This window comes from Ranitomeya variabilis, chromosome 8 (assembly GCF_051348905.1).
Source record: "Ranitomeya variabilis isolate aRanVar5 chromosome 8, aRanVar5.hap1, whole genome shotgun sequence".
NCBI lineage: Eukaryota > Metazoa > Chordata > Amphibia > Anura > Dendrobatidae > Ranitomeya > Ranitomeya variabilis.
Window position 1 is genome coordinate 68,630,550 of NC_135239.1, and position 19,669 is coordinate 68,650,218.

The 19,669-nt window shown below is 41.9% G+C and overlaps 1 protein-coding gene across 6 annotated transcripts in view; it reads right to left on the reverse strand.

Moving 5' to 3' along the window:
- Positions 1-19,669, reverse strand: part of PBX1 (PBX homeobox 1) — a 147,136-nt gene that overhangs the window by 22,362 nt on the left and 105,105 nt on the right. For all 6 annotated transcript variants that reach the window (XM_077276171.1, XM_077276169.1, XM_077276167.1 and 3 more), the window contains 2 exons: positions 6,671-6,915; positions 3,718-3,908 (listed from right to left, as the gene is read on the reverse strand). In XM_077276171.1, the coding sequence (XP_077132286.1) occupies positions 3,718-3,908; positions 6,671-6,915 (436 nt within the window). The remainder of the gene's footprint in view (positions 1-3,717; positions 3,909-6,670; positions 6,916-19,669) is intronic.

The window sequence follows — 19,669 nt, forward strand, 5'->3', positions numbered from 1 at the left end:
ATTTATTGGTTATTTTAGATTTTTGTGGAAATTCAAAAACTGAAAAGTGGGGCGTGCAATATTATTCGGCCCCTTTATTTTCAGTGCAGCAAACTCACTCCAGAAGTTCATTGTGGATCTCTGAATGATCCAATGTTGTCCTAAATGCCTAATGATGATAAATATAATCCACCTGTGTGTAATCAAGTCTCCGTATAAATGACCCTGCTCTGTGATAGTCTCAGGGTTCTGTTTGAAGCACAGAGAGCATCATGAAGACCAAGGAACACAACAGGCAGGTCCGTGATACTGTTGTGGAGAAGTTTATAGCCGGATTTGGATGCAAAATGATTTCCAAAACTTTAAACATCCCAAGGAGCACTGTGCAAGTGATCATATTGAAATGGAAGGAGTATCATACCACTGCAAATCTACCAAGACCCAGATGTTTCTCTAAACTTTCATCTCAAACAAGGAGAAGACTGATCAGAGATGCAGCCAAGAGGCCCATGATCACTCTGGATGAACTGCAGAGATCTACAGCTGAGGTGGGAGTCTGTCCATAGGACAACAATCACTGCACAAATCTGGCCTTTATGGAAGAGTGGCAAGAAGAAAGCATTTCTCAAAGATATCCAAAAAAGTGTTGTTTAAAGTTTGCAACAAGCCACCTGGGAGACACACCAAACATGTGGAAGAAGGTGCTCTGGTCAGATGAAACCAAAATATAACTTTTTGGCAACAATGCCAAACGATATGTTTGGCGTAAAGGCAACACAGCTCATCACCCTGAACACGCCATCCCCACTGTCAAACATGGTGGTGGCAGCACCATGGTTTGGGCCTGCTTTTCTTCAGCAGGGACAGGGAAGATGGTTAAAATTGATGGGAAGATGGATGGAGCCACACACCCACCAGCAGCTAGAATCCAGCTCTTACAGGAAGACCTCCTGTGGATTCAAACCATGCAGTCTGCTTTGTTCAGACAACTAGCATTTCAAAAGGAGAATATGGGCTTATCGTATGTCCTGACAACACCCCGGTTATATATTTCAGAGATCCCCAGAACATGGCGAACGCCCGTCTGGGTCTCGACCCATTCTAGCACCCAGGGGCATGGAGAGAACAGCCAGTAGAAACCAGATAACGCTGTGTTTGGTCTTAGTGCGCAGCAGGAACCCAGCCAGATCTAATGGCACCAGAACTGCCACCCTTGGACCATCCAAAAAGGAGTTATGATCTTTCATAGGTTTTGGAGCTTTGCAGCTCCAGAGGCAAGGGGAAGGGACTTAGGTTCAGCTCAATGAGCAGAAGGGGAGTGACTCAGAGGGGTTAAATGCTCCTGTAGAGCTTGGCCTATTGTTTTTTCTCTGGGGAAATTGCAATGACATATGGTGTGAGAAGTCCAGGAACAGAGTGGACCACAAGCCTCCCATGTGGTAGCCCCTCCCCGCAAGCCAGGCTTTTCATCTTACAGGTAACTGACGCTTAGTATCTGCTTATAGCTTTTATACTTCACCTATATTTGTATGAATGACCATTATATATGTATAACCATTGTGTAAATAGTGTATTGTCAAGTGTGTCCTTAAGGCAATTAAATATAAAATTTAACCTTGGGCTGCTCTTATGTCGATCGACGAATCCACACGTTCGTTTCTCGGTTTAATTTTCCATGCTACCGGGGTTGGCTTCTGGCCAGATATAACCCGGTTAACAGACCAGGCGTATATCGAACGAGGAACTGGTGGCAGTACTACCGGGCTGATAACGTTGTTTCACTGGAGCTACGGAAAAGATGCCTATCAGGGTTGTGGGTGAGTGTGGTGCCACGTCAGTAACTGTGTGAGCCACACACTCTCACTCCCCGTGCCTCCTTGGGCCCGTGTGGACAGTGGGGGATTGTGTAAAACTGTACCAATCTGACGTGTTCACAGGGGTTGCGAAACATCACATTGCTACATGTGGGGAGACCTTACCACATGATCCTGCTGATATAATATTGTCGTCAGACGGGATGGCAAGGTGCAGATCCTTCACAAGTGGTTGCAGCGATGGGATTCTGCGTGATCTCTCTGGTGTCACTGTTCACAGTCAGTATACTGGGTGAGGGCATTATACTGTGTATAGGGGAGCATCATATTTTGTAGAGAGGGTAATACTCGGAACATTATTAAATGTTAAGAGGGCACTTATTGTTATAGGGGCACTCTGGTTATTGTGACTGTCAAAGGGGCACACAGAGGGCATTATTACTTTCTAAGGCAAAGGTGGGGAACCTCAGGCCCCAGGGCCATTTACGGCCCTCGATGACCTTTTATCAGGCCCCAAAGCAGATTCTCAGGGACCGCATTCTTGGGCAGGGAGCTGTATTTTGTTTGCCACCAGCTCATTACATTTCTTCTTGCTCTGTTAGCACACACACACACACACACACACACAATGTTCACTACAGAACACTGACGGGCATGCAATGAAAGATTACATGCTGAAATCAGTGCCAGAGCTAGGATGCACTTTGTGGGCAGAGTTTGTACGGCCCCCGAAGGATGGTAAAAATATCCAAGTGGCCCTTGGCAGAAAAAGAGATTCCCTACCCCTGTTCTAAGGGGTCAAAATGGGCATGGTTTTCTAAGGCACAGGGCATTAATATATTCTAGAAGTTTGTTTTACCATCTAGAGGGCACACAGTGCTACACAATAGGTGCAGTAATAGGGACAGGTATGGCAGCAGTGGCTCAGTATTGGGGTATTAACAGGATAAGGAGTGCAGGTTGGGAACAGATGGAGACAGTGCCTGACATGTGAGAAGTCAGATATATATTTGTTGTAATCTCTGCAGCAGAGTCTTGGCTGGAAGATGTGGTCATGTCAGTCTGGGCCAGCTAGAAAAGATGGGAAAAGTGAACGACTCCACCAGAAAGAACGTCAGCTGTAAGTCACCATCTATAACTGTACTGTAATCTCTGACGTGTTCTGCAGCACGGGTATCTACCACTATGTGGTCACTATATGGCAGTAACATCAGTGTTGGTCTTTGTATAGAGATACTTATTGTTAACAGTGCAGTCATCTGCTGAGGTTCTCTTACAGCCAGAAATTACCGTGCGCCACCATAGTTTTAATCAGGGTTACTTGAAGCAAAAAAGCCTAGCTACGCCTTTGTTTTGGGGGATTTGTTCTTATCTTACCTAGACCACATTTCCACAAAATACAGTTAAAAAGAAGGCTTCTATTTCACATAAATGATACATGCTGTTTAAATATTGGAATTGGAAATGATTTGACCACAAATTCTGCTCAGGGGAACAGGAGGCAAAACTGATCTGTATTTCATGATAGCAACTGGGTCACTTCTCGTCTGTTAAACACCTACAATTAAAGTTTGGGTATACTGTCAGCTTTGGTAAGAGGAAACTTTTCAACCTTCCAGAAGATACATTGGATAGGTGACAGGAGACCGGTTTCTGACTTCTGGAGGAAGGCCAATTAGCATATCGTTCACAACGAGCATTGCCTATAAGACTTCGTATAGGAGGAAGTTCTCCACAAGGAGAACTGGGACTTTCCAAAAGTAAAAAAGTCTCCATAGTATGTGACGGAAGGCCTCAGTTTCCAGGTTCTCAGATTGGAGACTACAGAAACCAAGGTGGTCACACCATATCCCATATCAGCAGTGTAGACCTTGATAATGCAGTATAGTGAATATCAGGGGGACTTTATTTACTGTGGTCTTACCGTGCATCTAAAAAGCGGGACCGCAAGATCATGACGGCTTCACATGTGCTTTGCTTGAGCTGCATCTGGATAGAACTAAACTTTCTGTGGATAATTCCGACCATGCGTTCAATCTCTTTGGGGGAGATGGGTCTGGTCCGGCTCTGCTCCCGCAGCAGATTCATCACGTGTGTTGTAAATTCATTACAGGCCTAAAATTGAACAGGAGTGTTAAAATGTATAGTCTACTTTTCTGCATGCTCACATAGAATTATTCACTTCATACCATTTTGGCCAAGTACGTCAGGTTTTCATCATGTGTAATTGCTTTGTCTAAACCTGAAGTTACCTTAGAGGGGTTTTCCATCAACAATTTTTTAATGCATGCTGGCTTGCTCAGCTCTTCCAACAATGCAGAGAGTGGACATGTGTTCCACTCCAAAATATATGTGTGCACTATTATAATCAATAAGTCACAATGCGACATGTAGATTAGAGATTTTAACCCCAGAATAATACATTAAATCCTAATCTTCTAAACCTATGGTAGCCCCTCATCTATGGACCCTCTGCTGGGAAATGACTATTTTCTACTTGAAAGTAACCACCATTTTAATCTTTTTCACAAAGCAATACACAAGTAAAGAAAAGAAACGTTGCAATACATCAGATTAGAGAAATCGGGGATGAGATGACTTGATGAGTGGTTTTCTGGCTTGTGGAGTGCAGCAACTTTGTTTTTACTTATGATATATTTCAGAATCTGCCATGGAGTCTCCTCACAGAACAGGAGAGCCATTAGTTCTGTGATTAACTTGACTCACAGAGCATTGCTTAGGGTAGACTGAATAGAACTGTAGCAAAATTCTCTGTGTTAGGCCGGGTTCACATTAGCGTATCTGTGCGCAGCGTACAGAATGGCATGCGTCTTGCGTACCCATCTTTAACATTGTGTACACAGGGACATTCGTTGGCATCAGTTTGGGTGCGGATGCGTCCGCATGCGTTGTTTCGCCGTGCCCGCCGAATGCAACATGTTGCATTTTTTGCCGCGTCAAATATCCGCAGACATGCGCATGTGGATGAATGCGTCAAAACAACACATTACTGTCTATGGGAATGCATTGGTACGAAAGGACATGCATACGCATGAGTTCGATGCGCTTGAGTACATGTAATAAATAACACAACCTCAAGGGCAACATATCAGTGCCACGCATATCACTCGACAAAGATATGTCAAGAGTCACACAAAAGAACCCGCTTGAGTACATGTCCAGTAACTGACTGACACACACCCTCCTGGAAATATCGAACGCATGCGCATAAAAAGCGCAAACGCAGGCAAAGACGCATACAAATGCGTGCAGCGTTTTTTTGGCGTCATGCGTAAGCTGATGCAGATAGAAAAATGTGATTTTATACTGTCGAGGAATAGAAAAAAAAAGTATTCTAAGGAGATTCCTTATCAAATCACACTCATTTGGTCTATGGAAGTAGGCACTAAAGAATTTTAATGGCTGCCGATTTTTTTACTCTACAGAAACAGGTCCTTGAATGTTATTATGACAGGTGCCAGGGAGCATATGCTGTAGGAAGCTCTGTCCTTTCCCTTTATGTGTAGGAAGATGTAATCCCAGTGGATATTCTGATCCAACATAGGAGATGTCAGGAATACAGAGGTAAGAAGAGGCTGCTCACACTGCTGTCCACCCTGTCTATCTGATCTAATACTGGAGATACCAGAGGTGCTGAGGTAAGAAGAGGCTGCTCACACTGCTGTCCACCCTGCCTATCTGATCTAATACTGGAAATACCAGGGTGCTGAGGTAAGAAGAGGCTGCTCACGCTGCTGTCAACCCTGCCTATCTGATCTAATACTGGAAATACCAGGGTGCTGAGGTAAGAAGAGGCTGTTCACACTGCTGTCCACCCTGCATATCTGATCTAATACTGGAGATACCAGGGATGCTGAGTAAAGAAGAGGCTGCTCACACTGCTGTCCACCCTGCCTATCTGATCTAATACTGGAAATACCAGGGTGCTGAGGTAAGAAGAGGCTGCTCACACTGCTGTCAACCCTGCCTATCTGATCTAATACTGGAAATACCAGGGTGCTGAGGTAAGAAGAGGCTGTTCACACTGCTGTCGACCCTGTCTATCTGATCTAATACTGGAGGTACCAGGGGTGATGAGGTAGGAAGAGGCTACTCACACTGCTGTCAACCCTGCCTATCTGATTTAATACTGGAGATACCAGGGTGCTAAGGTAAGAAGAGGCTGTTCACACTGCTGTCGACCCTGTCTATCTGATCTAATACTGGAGGTACCAGGGTGCTGAGGTAAGAAGAGGCTGCTCACACTGCTGTCCAGCCCTGTCTATCTGATCGAATACTGGAGGTATCAGGGGTGATGAGGTAAGAAGAGGCTGCTCGCACTACTGTCCAATCTGTATTTATGAATGCAGCTGCGCCGACCTGGAAATAGCTGGATAGTATGTGCTATAGGTTATTTCCAGGTCATAGCCAAAGAGCTTCCCATTGCACTTGCTTACAGGTCCTTTTAAGCTTCTGGATTTTATGATATTTTCATTTAATGACTGCAGACATCTTGAAAATTGAGAAAATGCTAAACTTTGAGGTTGCTGTAAATTCTTTCTTGCAACCCAGTATGAAAACTTTACTCTCTTATAGTTAAACACCACCATACTGGACAAGGTAATGTGATGACCATTGATGGTACCAGAGTGCCATGGAAGAATGCAATCGGAACAATACATTTAACTCCAGTTGGAAAAATGGAATGTCAGAATGAAATCAATGTTATAAAGAGATGATCCACCCCACATGACAATGGACTGTATGTAACCCGTCACACAATAACTCGCAATCATGGACCACACCACTAATATAATTAATTAGAGGCTGACTCTTTGGGAATAATTCCATAAGCAATTCAGTCTCCTCCTGCTTACCTGTTCATATTTCTCTAACTCTGTGTGATAGATTTGCCGGATTTGGGATAATTTGGCTCTGTAATCTGAATGTTCCACTGAGTTATCAGACCCAGCTCCACCTGAAGCAGCAGCAGCTGCTGCGGCTGCTGCAGAACCTCCTCCTTTTTCTGGACCTGCTACTCCTTCTGCCAGTAGCATATTATCCAACCGCATCAACTGAGGATCTGCTGGTTCCTCTTCTTGTGCTCCCCGAATACTGAGTACTGAAAGACACAAATATAAGAATATTAGGATTTTTGGAGAGAGGAAAGGGGGAGTGGGGAGAGATATATATTAATTATATTAATTAATACAAAAAATGTATTATGTTGCATAAATGAATCACAGAACTATTGCTTTTAAAAAGCAACAAATATTTAAAAATCCTTTATTCAGAACACAAAAATATAAACACAGCATCTACTGTTCAGAAGCATAAAAGGACGACAACAAGTTATATGTATTACATTCATGCCATAAAACCAGATTTCACATATAAATCACACTGATCCCAGCATGTATTCTTATAGATTTTGTATTTATTACCCTTATAAAAAAATAAAACAAAAGTTTGAGTCCTAAAAATTACACAAATACATAATTCTGCTGCAAATTCATTCAACTGATCTACAATCATTGAACCTTTTATTGCACACAGTATTTTTTATGCTGATGTAGAAAAGGTTTTCTGCACATATTAGATTTTGTAGGCTGTAACACAAATACTATGAATACATACCTCTACTTAAAGTCTAACAGAAAAAAAAAAAATAATAATGATAGTGGGATTTGTAGTGAGGGGCTAGGTACAAAAACATATGGTCGAGTATTCCAGAAAGATCCACTAGGTGTCCCCTCTGCTACTGGATGACGGAACGCACAGAAACGGATACAGAAAAGCAGTGAACACGGCAAATAAAGTTATTCATAAAGAATTGTCCAGAATTCAAAGGTATCGGCCATATTATAAAAGACAATACAGACGGACTTAAAAAATACAAGAATTTTTTGTTTTATTTTCTATTGTTTCTCAACGGATTCTCATCAGTGAATTTCACATCTATGACACAGCTATTAGGGAGAGCAAATTATTGCATTCTCATTAGAAAATATATTATATTATATTCTAAATTTAAAAAAAAGTAAAATATTTTAGATTATGCTATTAGATGGTGCATAGGATCAGACTGGGTTGGCAAAAACCCGCCAGTAACCTTGATTCTTGGGGCCCACTGTTCAGCGGCATGCAATAATGACCGTCACCCCAGGACACATTTACTTTGGCTTCTATGTAACATTAATTTGTCTGGCTTGTTTAATGATTAGATGACACCTTGTTCTGCAATTTCTGAATCAAGTGAAATAGCACTGCTTCAGAGCGGCCCACCAGAGGATTCTCCTGTTCTCCTGTGGGCCAGTCCAAGTATGGTGATAATCCAATCAGGTTAGTCGATTAGCTTCACATTTCGCTACATTATCATCTGTTTAGCTGAATTATTAAAATTACATTTTAGGTTAGTTTCACTAAACAGAACGGGTCGGTCTTTCCTAATGCGTTACACTGCAGCACTGCTTTTTTCAACATCATCATATATAAACTATTCATATTTTTTAAACTGTAGAAGAATGACTGTCCAAACCAAGCACAGATGCCAGAGGCAGGAAGTTCAGGGCAACTTCCCACCGCACTTGTTTTTCATCCATCTCCGCTTAGGACCCCATTGAGCCAAAGCTGTCAATCAAGGGACATCAATGTAAAGTAAGTAGGTGGAAAGGTGCACTGAACTGTTTGGTCACGTAAGGAGTGCACCTAGTGGGCGTGCTTTGTTTGAACAGTCATTTTGTGTTGCGATTGGGCTGAACACGAGCCCACGGCTATGGCATAAAGACGTAAGAGCAGTCACTGGAGACAACATTGCAAATCTAGAATCAAACTTTTGCTTAAAGAAGCTTGCCAAGCCTGAGTTTGCCATTCTTAAATGGAAGGGATAGACCTGTCATAAATGGATGACGGTATTCACTTAACCCTTTGCAGTACATTCTGCGTGTATGTATGGTCGCGGTGAACATGGACCTGGATCCAGATTCATGCATCCATGTTACTAGTGACGAGTAGAGCTCTAATCCTGTGACTAGAGGTAATACGATGTAGGCCGGCGCTCTTGGATGTGTGTGAAATGCTCCTCATATTCACTTTCATGGACTATAGGGTAGACCGCACACACAAGATGTCCATACAATACATCTGGTTGTTTCTTTATTTTTTTTTCTTTAACCTTTTCTTTTAATGGCTGGAAAGCTGCCCGCGCGGCTATACAGTATCACCGCTCTGTTCCTGTCATTATCCATTCCTTCGCTCGTGTATCTGAAGACAATAACATACCAGAACAGAACGGCCGCCGCCTGCAGGAAACTCTTCGTGTTGGTGTCAAAAGGGAGGGAAAAAAAAAATCATAATTGTACAATAAAAAGCCCAGCAATTTAGGCAAATTGCTATATCTGTATTTTTTGCGTGTTAGGAATAAAATTTCCTTGAGGTGACGCGGTTAAATCTTTTCTTTCTTTTGAAGCCAAATTGCATGGGTCGCTCTCTGTGCCAATCCACTTGAGAAACACTAACAAAGGCCATTTCTGTGTTAGGGACGGATCGGTGGCAGCTTTTCATGAATACATGAGAATAATTTGGTCTGCTGCATGCTGAGAGCTGGGGCACAGCTCTACATACTGTATTACTGGCGTCTGCTGGGAAAATATCCAGCCAGAGGAGAAGGAAGAGGGAGGGAGATGGGGGATTAGCAGGGAGATAAAAGAGGAGGGGAAAGACGGAAAAACAGAAAGAAAGATGGAGCGAGAAGAGCGGAGGAAGACAAAAAGACGACAAACATTCTTTGATGTGCTCAGCGAAGAACCTCAGATCATATCTTATCCATGTATCTGATCAATGGAGAGAGACGGGGAAATATACCATTAAGGGACAGACCAAGACTCCAAGGTTATATCCTTGTACTTTCCATATCCAGAAGCGGCCCGAATTTCCAGATATCTGGAGCAGCACCTTACTACTCAATATTCACATGGTGGCAACAGACATGCCAACATTTTTTTTTTTTCAGAAATTTTGTCAAAAAGATAATTAAACAAGGATTTCTTGTCATATCTCACAGTAAACATCTATGACACGGCGCTGAATTAACATATTTCTATGTGCAAAACATGAAAAACGACGCTTATCTTGGATGGAAATTGTAGGAGAGGATAGGGTTGAAATCCAACCTCTCTGATGGTCTGCCAGTCACCAGACAGAAGATTCTCCGGAGATGCCGGAAATGCCGCGAGACTGATGTGATCCCCCTAACTATGAATATGTAATTACTACTAAACTAGAAAGAACATAATTACTCCCACGTTCAAATAAAATGTCTACAATTAACCAGATGCCACCCTTGCTTGTCCACTTGTTATCAAGCAAGGTGTCCATGGACAGAAGAGGTTGTCTACAAATTGCTTTATCCATTTTCTGGTCAACTATCGCGGCTTCTTTCTCTAGTTTTGCTGCATTAGGTTGCAGCTACATAGTTGTGCTTTACAATGCTTATGACCTCAAACCATAAGAATATGACACATAAAACCCATTACAAAAACATCTGTTTTAGGGCGCAGTCGCATAAATTGAACCAACGTCGGATCACAATGCTCGAACTGGCTGGCGGCTCTCCGAACCCAAGCATGACAGTTGCATAGAAATATATGAAGCTTTCACGCTCGGGGCCAGAGAGCAGCCAGCCAGTCCGAGCACTGCGGTCCGATCTATGTCGGATTTAGGCGGCCATCTGACTGCGCCCCAGTACTGTGTAGGACCTACTCACGCTGCCAAACAATCCATAAGAAGAAGGTGTCCTGTAATATTTGGCACAAAGAGGCAAACACAATTTTGTTTAATATCTTCTCTGTTGCGATGGACAATCCATAAATGGGATTTGTTTCTCCAGCACATCCCACAAGTGCTGGATTGGATAGAGCTCAGGAAAATTTGAAAACCAAGTCAACACCTTTGAACTGAAATGAGGTTCCTCAAACCATTCCAAATAATTCAGAGTGAACAGAGTATTATCCTGCTGAAAAGACCAGGGCTGTAAAGGTATACTTGCTCTCGAAGAATGTATAGCTAGAGCGCAGGCATCAAAGAAATATCCACATGAATGCGGGCAGACCATTGTCCACTGTCACACGCCGCCTATTTCTGCTGCAGTATCATTTGTAAGATTATATGGCTAACCTTTCCTCCCCATGTGCATCAATGAGCCTTGGGAACCAGTAACTGTTGCTTGTTAATGCAAGTCCTGCTTTGGAACATTTTAGGTACGTACTAACCAACGTTCCAAGAACGTCCGTCAAGACATGCCATTTTGGAGCTGTTCTGATTAAAAATTGTGACCACTAGATGACTCAAAGTGGCTCAAACCCTTACATTTCCCCATTTTGCCTCCTTCAACTTAAAAAGAACGGACCATTTGCTTGCTGCCTTCTATGTCCAATTCCTTGGCATATGCCTTTTTCACGGGCTAATCGCTTACTGAGGTCATTCCTCATTGGTTTTAATATTATGGTTGATCAGTGTACAATATAATAGGTACAAAAAACAATATTTAGGAGATAATCGATTATATAATAACCCATGCCATTATAGAGGGTCTTGTCTTTTCATGTGGGCTCTTTAATGCCAATCATCTTGTTAGCGAAGGTTGTTTCCTGGCATTTGAGTGGAGACACTGGGGGAGGCCTTCTTGTTACCAGTCATTGCACAAGACAAGTTGAGGTGACAGTAAAGTGACACCATGTCCCAGCTGCCGAAACCCTTTATATTGCTATGGGTAATATGCAGCATCATGTGTTCGTATGTATGTGTGTGTGGCAGCTTCACAAGGCTATGCACTTTTGACTGGCGTTGAGTTTATGTGAAAGTAATTAACAGTAATTAATCCTTAATTACAGTAATTAGTAGAGTCGCAGTAAATTAAGCCACATCTGGAGCAGATGAGGGCTTTTGAATGGCGTGGATGCTACAGGCTAGGTGAGGAGGGGATATCGGTTGTGAGATGCCGGAATGCCGGCCTAGGAAGATATGAATCAGGAGAACGGAGGCGGCTCATAGCCTGGAGCAGAGGAAGGAGCAGGGGGAGCTGGCAGAAGGGACGGTAAAGCAGGTTTCTGTTGCGAGGAGGACTGTACATATATCATTTGACAGGTACGCAATAATATTTATATAAGCAGAAGACAAATTTATACTTGGTAATCTGGAAAATTAAAATTACCCAAACACAAATGGCCTCAAAACTCTCAGGGACAAAAAAAAAACACCAAGTCTTGTACCAACCACAGTGCCTGTCTCATTTTCTAGTGGAGCTTAAACAACTGAAACCTGAATTCTGATTGGCTGATTATTAGTGATGAGCGAGTGTACTCGTTGCTCGGGTTTTCCGGAGCATGCTCGGGTGGTCTCCGAGTGTTTGTGACTGCTCGGAGATTTAGTTTTCCTTGCCACAGATGTATGATTTGCAGCTACTAGCCTGCTTGATTACATGTGGGGATTCCCGATTCCCTAGCAACCCCCACATGTACTCAGGCTGGCTAGCAGCCGTAAATCATGCAGCTGAGTCAACAAAAACTAAATCTCCGAGCAGTCACAAATACTCGGAGACCACCCGAGCAACAAGTATATTTGCCCATCACTATTGATTATCATAACATGGCAGCCATTTACTTGAAGACCATTTTACTACATGAGAGGCAATGTGTAATGATGACTATTGCCGCTAGTGGCTCAGCCTTAACTCAAAGTATAAAAAGCAATAGTCCTGGCTTCTACTGACTACTAGAAATGTAATGTGAAGATCTAGTGCAAGTACTTGGGCTAACAACCTTATTTCTGTAGCATCTATAAATACTCATGAGCAAACGCACCATAAAAACGGTCCATCCATATGTATACTACATTACCAATACTAAAAACACACAGCAAAACCGGCCATCAGTCTACTCCAAGACAGCACGATGTTACTAACCATAGTTGTCACTGATGTGACGAGTACATCTATACAACCAACATCTGTCCATTCTTATTCCGGGCTCTATTCCTATACAAAATCGGCAGTAAATCCTACCTAGCTCCAACTTCTATATTGACAAAACTAGAGAACATGCTATTACTGGGCAGGCTGCAGGTTCAACATTCATTTCCAAAGATACTCTAAGGGCTCATTCAGATGGCATTCATTTTTCTAGCACTCAAAAAAACTGACCAATTTTCATCAGTATTTTGGAAACAATTTTCATCGGTATTTGGTTCATGTGTTATTTTTTACCATCGTTGTTTGTCAGGTCTCCCGACTTGTGAATCTTACAGTATTGTCATTGTATGGTTTCACTCCTATGTAGTCAGGTTTGCCTTTTAGAGTTTTATCCTATCTCTCCCCAGCTCTGATATCACTAACCCCTCCCTTATTTCTCATGAGGCAGTGTATACCAGCCATATTCGGGTGAGGATCAACTCTATACACCTCTCATTCAGAATACTTTTTTTTTCCCTACTGTGATTGTGCATAGTAGCTACAATAATTCAGCTTGAAGATAAACCATCTCATCTTCTGGAATCTTCATACGTGCCTTCCGCAAGTCAAGCTATTTGAAGAAATCTCATTGTGTGAGTACTGGTTTATAGAGACATCCATAGAAACGGTGTCTCAGGAGATGCATATTCACTGGCAGCCTAGTTATTGAGTTAAAATACAGTTTAATCAGATTGTTCCTTACTACAAGTTTTCTGAATATTCTCCTGCCAAACATGAACATCGGACAGCACATGGATGGCACACAGATAGCACTCAAAAGCCCTCAGATTTTTTTCATGAACCCATAGATTTGCATTGCAGTTTGATTCATAATTAAGGTAAAAAAAATTGATGTTCCCATGATTTTGTGATGACCACTCAGTCCGAAAAAATACATATGGACATGTCAACAGCTCCATAAACTATAAGAGCTACAAGTTCGATGACAAACACGGATAGAATGCATACATGAAAAACTGACTCAGAATAAGCCCTTCTATCTATATAATCGTCTAAGGTCCACTTCTGTCTCTGTTTGTCTGTCTGTCACGGAAATCCCGTGTCGCTGATTGGTCGTGGTCGCGCCCAGCTGGCCAATCAGCGACAGGCACAGTCCAGCCGCGAATTGCCCCCTCCTTACTCCCCTCCAGTCAGTGCCCCCTCCATACTGCCCTCCAGCCAGCGCCCACATAGCATTTTAGCAGTCCGTTAAACGCTGCCATTAACCTTGTGTGACCAACATTTTACTATTGATGCTGCCTATGCAGTATCAATAGTGAAAACACATAATGCTAAAAATAATTTAAAAAAAAAGCCTTTCCCGCTCCTCGCGACGCTCCGGTCCCAAGAATGCATTGCGGCAACGACCCTCGAGACCCGTTACATCATCACTTGTTATTGCCGCAAGGCATTACTGGGAACGCAGCATTGCGCAGGAGCATCGCTAAAGGCCTGGGCTGGATCCGGGGGCTGCCGAAAGGTAGTATAGTATATAACTATTTTTTATTTTAATTCTTTTTCTTTTTACAGGGATATGGTGCCCACATTGCTATATACTACGTGAGCTGTGTTACTTACTGCGTGGGCTGTGCTCTACACTACGTGGCTGTGCAATATACTACGTGGGCTGTGCTATATACTACGTGGGCTATGCTATATACTACGTGGGCTGTGCTATATACCAAGTGGGCTGTGCTATATACTATGTGGGCTGTGCTATATACTACGTGGGCTGTGAGACTCTTTCTCCCAGGGCCCTCAAAAACCTTCAGCTGGCCCTGGCTTCACTGATTGGTCACGGCCGGCCACGAACAATTAGCGACAGACACAGATTTGAACCACACTTCACTAATTGGTGGAGCCCGGCCGGCCGGCCAAATCCTGTGTATTCATTGCATTATTCTCAAATCTTCATAAATAAACTACATACATATTCTAGAATACCTGATGCGTTAGAATCGGGCCACCATCTAGTACTACTATAACTAGCTTACAACGTGAATAGGTATCACAGGCTGTTTAGGCATTGTCCTGGATTAGAAGAACAGCAGAGAACGAGACTAATTTGTGTGACGTTTCCGATAGTCCGCAGCACTCAGTATCTAGATTTCTTTTTGCTTTAGAAAACTTCCTATGCCGCCCACTGACCTGATTTCTCTCGGCTTTATTTTTCATTTGGACATACCATCCGATCAGGGTCTGAACATCCCCATTGAGGTACAGATTATTAGGAAACAGCGTTGACAGCCTCTTGCAATACATTGCTACCTTGAGGACAAACCGGGGGACACTGGTCAGTGCTCACAGAGGTGAGCTGAGGAGCCGCTCTGTAAACTGAAGGAATGTGCCATCTTTAAGATAAAATCCAGAACAAAAGGACCTATGCTAATGTTTCTACCACCAGACACCCCCACCCCTGCACAGACTGCATGTCCGCCTGGCACATCTCTCCAAACCCTCGGGATACATTTCTAAAGCTGAAAAGGTTTTCCCTCATCTGGACTGTTCGAATTAATTACACACTTTAATGACATGAATTATTAATTTGATTCTGACTCTGCAGCTTCTGATTATCCTGCGCTGCCGACTATACAATTCCAGCTTCATTAAAACATCACCAGCTGCCTCCCAGACCGGCATTAAATAGTGAGAGCAATAATCAGATTATCTCCCTGGCAGAGAATACCCAGTACAGGCCTCAATAACACAATATGCTCCTATTACGCTTATTCCTTTACACAGCGATCTTAAGTAAGGAGCCTGGTGAACTTAAACAACTTGACGTCTTGTGACAAGTCATCCCAACTCTGGACGGGCTTCCTTTATACTGCTCGGTATAAGTACAATCACTCGGCTCCATCCAATCATACATCTTAGTTGTCCAGGGTCAAGAGAGCGCCATCTCCAGTATGTGCCCACAACCCATAAATATGTTAATATCTGCATTTGCCATGTCCCACTTCAGAGACCACCATAGCCTGGAATGACAGATGTCATGTGAGACCCTAGAATTGCTGTGACCTTGTGCGGTGACCCATTTTATTCAGCAAGACTATGTCACAGCATATTAAAGTCATCCAAGCCAAAAGGCAGAGAAGCTAGCAATCTACTTGAGTGCCGGAGTTGAAAGTGTCACTGCAGCGTTCATTGTGTGTATCCTTTGGAGGATACAGTGGACATGTATAGACTCCTGGGATGTGAGGTGTGGAATGAATCGTCCCTTTAATCCCAGCCTCAGGGTAGCAGCACAATTAAAGTAGGAGACATCTCGTGAGGAGGCGTTGCTGACACAACCACGTCTGATTATAACGAGCTGCGAAAAGGTCAGAGCCTGAAGAGGATGCAGCCACAGATACTCATTACACAAATCACATACAGACTTCTCAAAAGGGGACTAGTCCAAAATAAATGGTGGGTTACCATTGATTACACCAATGCAATGCACATGCAGGAGGGGCCAGACACCGGAAAACAAGCCACGGTTATAGCCCAAGCCACCACACACAATTGGCCCATTTTCAGTTACGTAGAATTAACTTACAAATTTACAAAAGAAGAAAAAAATTTAAATGAAATCCGACTGGAAAGAACACACAACTATTCCTGAATGGAAATGTTTCCACTACTGTAGAAGGCTTGGCTCTTGGCACCGCTTCTGCATTTATCACGACCCAGTGATTTAGAGGAGTGCAGAAGAAAGTGATGCCAATATTAATGTTCTGGTTGGGGAGGCCATAATGGGGTGGGAGGTTATGGCTAAAATAATGGTGGCAGCAACCTAAGAACCAGTGCACTTTACCCTCACCGGCGCCGATGTAACTGAGGACATTTACTAAAATAATGAGTATAGGTTATCCGAGAAGAGATCTGCGAAGGGAGATGGTAAATCTTATTTTTCCCCAGTGATGGCTGCCCAGTATACTCTGAAATAAAACATTCAAATATATACTTTACATCAGAGATTTTACAGCCCAATAAATTGCATATACACATTTTATAATGTTGTAAACCTTTATATGTGCAAATGGTCTGAAGGTTTAGTATATCCACCTTACAGAACTCCATCTTCTTATCTATATTCTTCTTCTGAATTAACAAAATCAGGAAATATAAGTTAGGATTGATGTCAGGTTTTTTTTTTTAGATTTTAACAGTGTACGGCATTTACTGGTTTATTAGAGACGATACTGGTCATACATTAATCAAACTGGCAAAGAAAAAAAAAAGCGATTTTGATTTTGGGTATGATAAGAAGCAAACTTATTTAACGTTGTAAAAGTAAGGAATAGATTAGATCTTCATGGAGTAATCTGGCCATAATGAATCAATGATCCGGTGAAGAGATTTATCAATATTACAGCACTAAAAAAGATCAGTAGTCATCATTTGAAATCATTTCTACTGGTTGGAAAAACGTCTCAATCTCGCATCCAAATTTTTCACAGGCGTTAACGTTAAAGTTAGAATAAAAATAGTGTTTTTAGGTTGAGATGATCCAAGAAAATTAAATGCGGTGCGACACAAATTTACAGAAAACAACCCTTTTTTTAACAAGAAAAAAAAAATACTTAGCAGGAAAATTATTTTTTCCCTCTTCCCTTCCTCTTATAAAAAATGTGTTGGTCATATAGACGCCACATCTATGGTCAGTCTTGCTAGTAGCCCTTTATTAGAAAAAAAAAGTACCAAGTGGTCAAAGATGGACTTCAACAGGTACCTTGTTGGGACCTCAAATCACTGTGCTTACCAAGTAAGTTTGTGGTAATTGCAATTTTCAGGTCGCAGTTTCACCCAGGTATATGGGAATGTTTATACCCCTCTACACATCTGAAGTGATGTCTGATATGGTTTTAGACTTTCAGTAGGAGGATACAGCAAAAAGTGTAGCACAAATAAAAAAAATACACACACATAGATCCTCAAAAGACTATGTGAGGTAATTTTGGACTTAACCATACATGGAATGATTAAAATACAATGCAAGAAATCCACGTCACTCCATTTCTTGAATTTTTTTTTTCTATTCAAGATTTAACAAGTTAGGGGACTAGTTTAGGTCCAAAATTGTCACTGTGCAGATTACAGCTGAGACTACATAACAGCGTTACGTCTGATAATGACACATTAACGGCAGTTGTCTTTAAGTGTCTCCAGAGTGGGATTTACATACATGCTAACTACACGCAAAATGTAATTACTTACTAATTTTAATTGCTCATTTCAAGTGAAAATAATTAGGTGGCAACTACGGCAATAATTAGCAGAGCAATAAAAATCTGTATAAGAATACACAGACTTGAATAAATATACGTAGCCATGAACATGCCACGTTATGGAGGTTTCGTCGTAAAACAAACCCAACTTGCATAGCAGTGAAACACAAAGGAGTCCATAGTGATAATCAACATTGAATTTTGTCTACTGAAGCTTCGAGTCAGCTACGTAACACCAAAATGAAGGTAAACCACTTAGGCCGGTTTCATACATCTAACATTCATGATCTGAGTATGGACCTTACTGGTTGTGGTTCTCCTGACCCAAACTCAACAGCAAAATAGGCATACATGAAATTGTGGAGTTCGGGATAGGTCACCTGCGGCCAGTCCAGACATTGTGGTCCATGCTCAACCATGAATGTCAGATGTGTGAAAACAGCCTTAAACATATACAATGAAACTTCTCAAACAAAAGAAAAACAAAACAAAAAAATAACCTCTTAAAATTTAACCACCTGATCCAGGTGAGTCTTTTGTGACAGATCTACAGTTCCACCATAGTATGCATGATATCCATCTTCTTTAAAGAGTACCTGTCACCAGTTCAAAAGTGGAGGTTTTTTCCTCTTATTTTATTCCAGTTGCACTTGAGCATTTAATTATTAGGTTTTTTAAACCGCCATAAAGTTCTAAAAATATGGGCTTTTTTAGTGCTAATATTTGTGGTCTTTACCAATAGGGCATGGCTTACAGGACTCTTTGGGACCATATCTTTGGGTTGTTCTGCAAAATTGCCTTGTGGTAAAGACCATAAGCATGAGAAGCAAATATGCAGGCCAATATCTCTGGAACTGTATGGCTCGATTTAAAAAAAAAAAAAAAAAAAAAAAAAAGGACCTAAATACTCAGGGGAGCAGCAGGAATAAGCCCAACTGGCCACTTTTGACCTGGTCAGGTCCTCTTTAGGACAACCAATGTAATTTTAGGTGGTTGTCCCAAAGATACAGTTCAGAAAGGTCACCACTGTCTGTCACAGTAGAACAGTCATCATTCTGAGAAATTTCACTTGATTACTGGACTATGAGTATTGTCTAACCACCATTTTACAGCTCAAAAGACGTGATGTGTCATCAAAAAAAAAAAAAGTCAACCTGATCCATATTTCATATTTATCTTGCAAAGAATAGATTAATTAGGCCTAATTGTTAGCCAGTTATATTGTGGATAATGGCTAAACCAAATCAGACTATTGTATTACGGTTCCACTCTACCTTTGGGTTGTAGACAGCCGTAATGGGGACATTGTCCATCTCCGAGTGCTTCCAATTTCAATGTGTATGATTGGTTTGCCCAACTGGCTGTTGTATAATGGAGGCATTTCCCTATAGACTCCTTATATCATATGGTGGCACACCTGTGTGCATGAGGTGGCCTGACTCTAGACATAACAGCGTATACCAGTGATCTTTTATTTTTTTTTACATGGTTTTGATAAATTGTGTTGTAACCCAACAGCTTGGTACAAAACCATCATGTAAGATGAGCCAAGGACCATCTTCTGAGATAATGAAGCCAGAATTGTGCACGTCCATTCATAATTGCACATGAACAGGCATTTTAAAAGTTTTAAAAAGGTCTAAGGCCACTTATTGTGG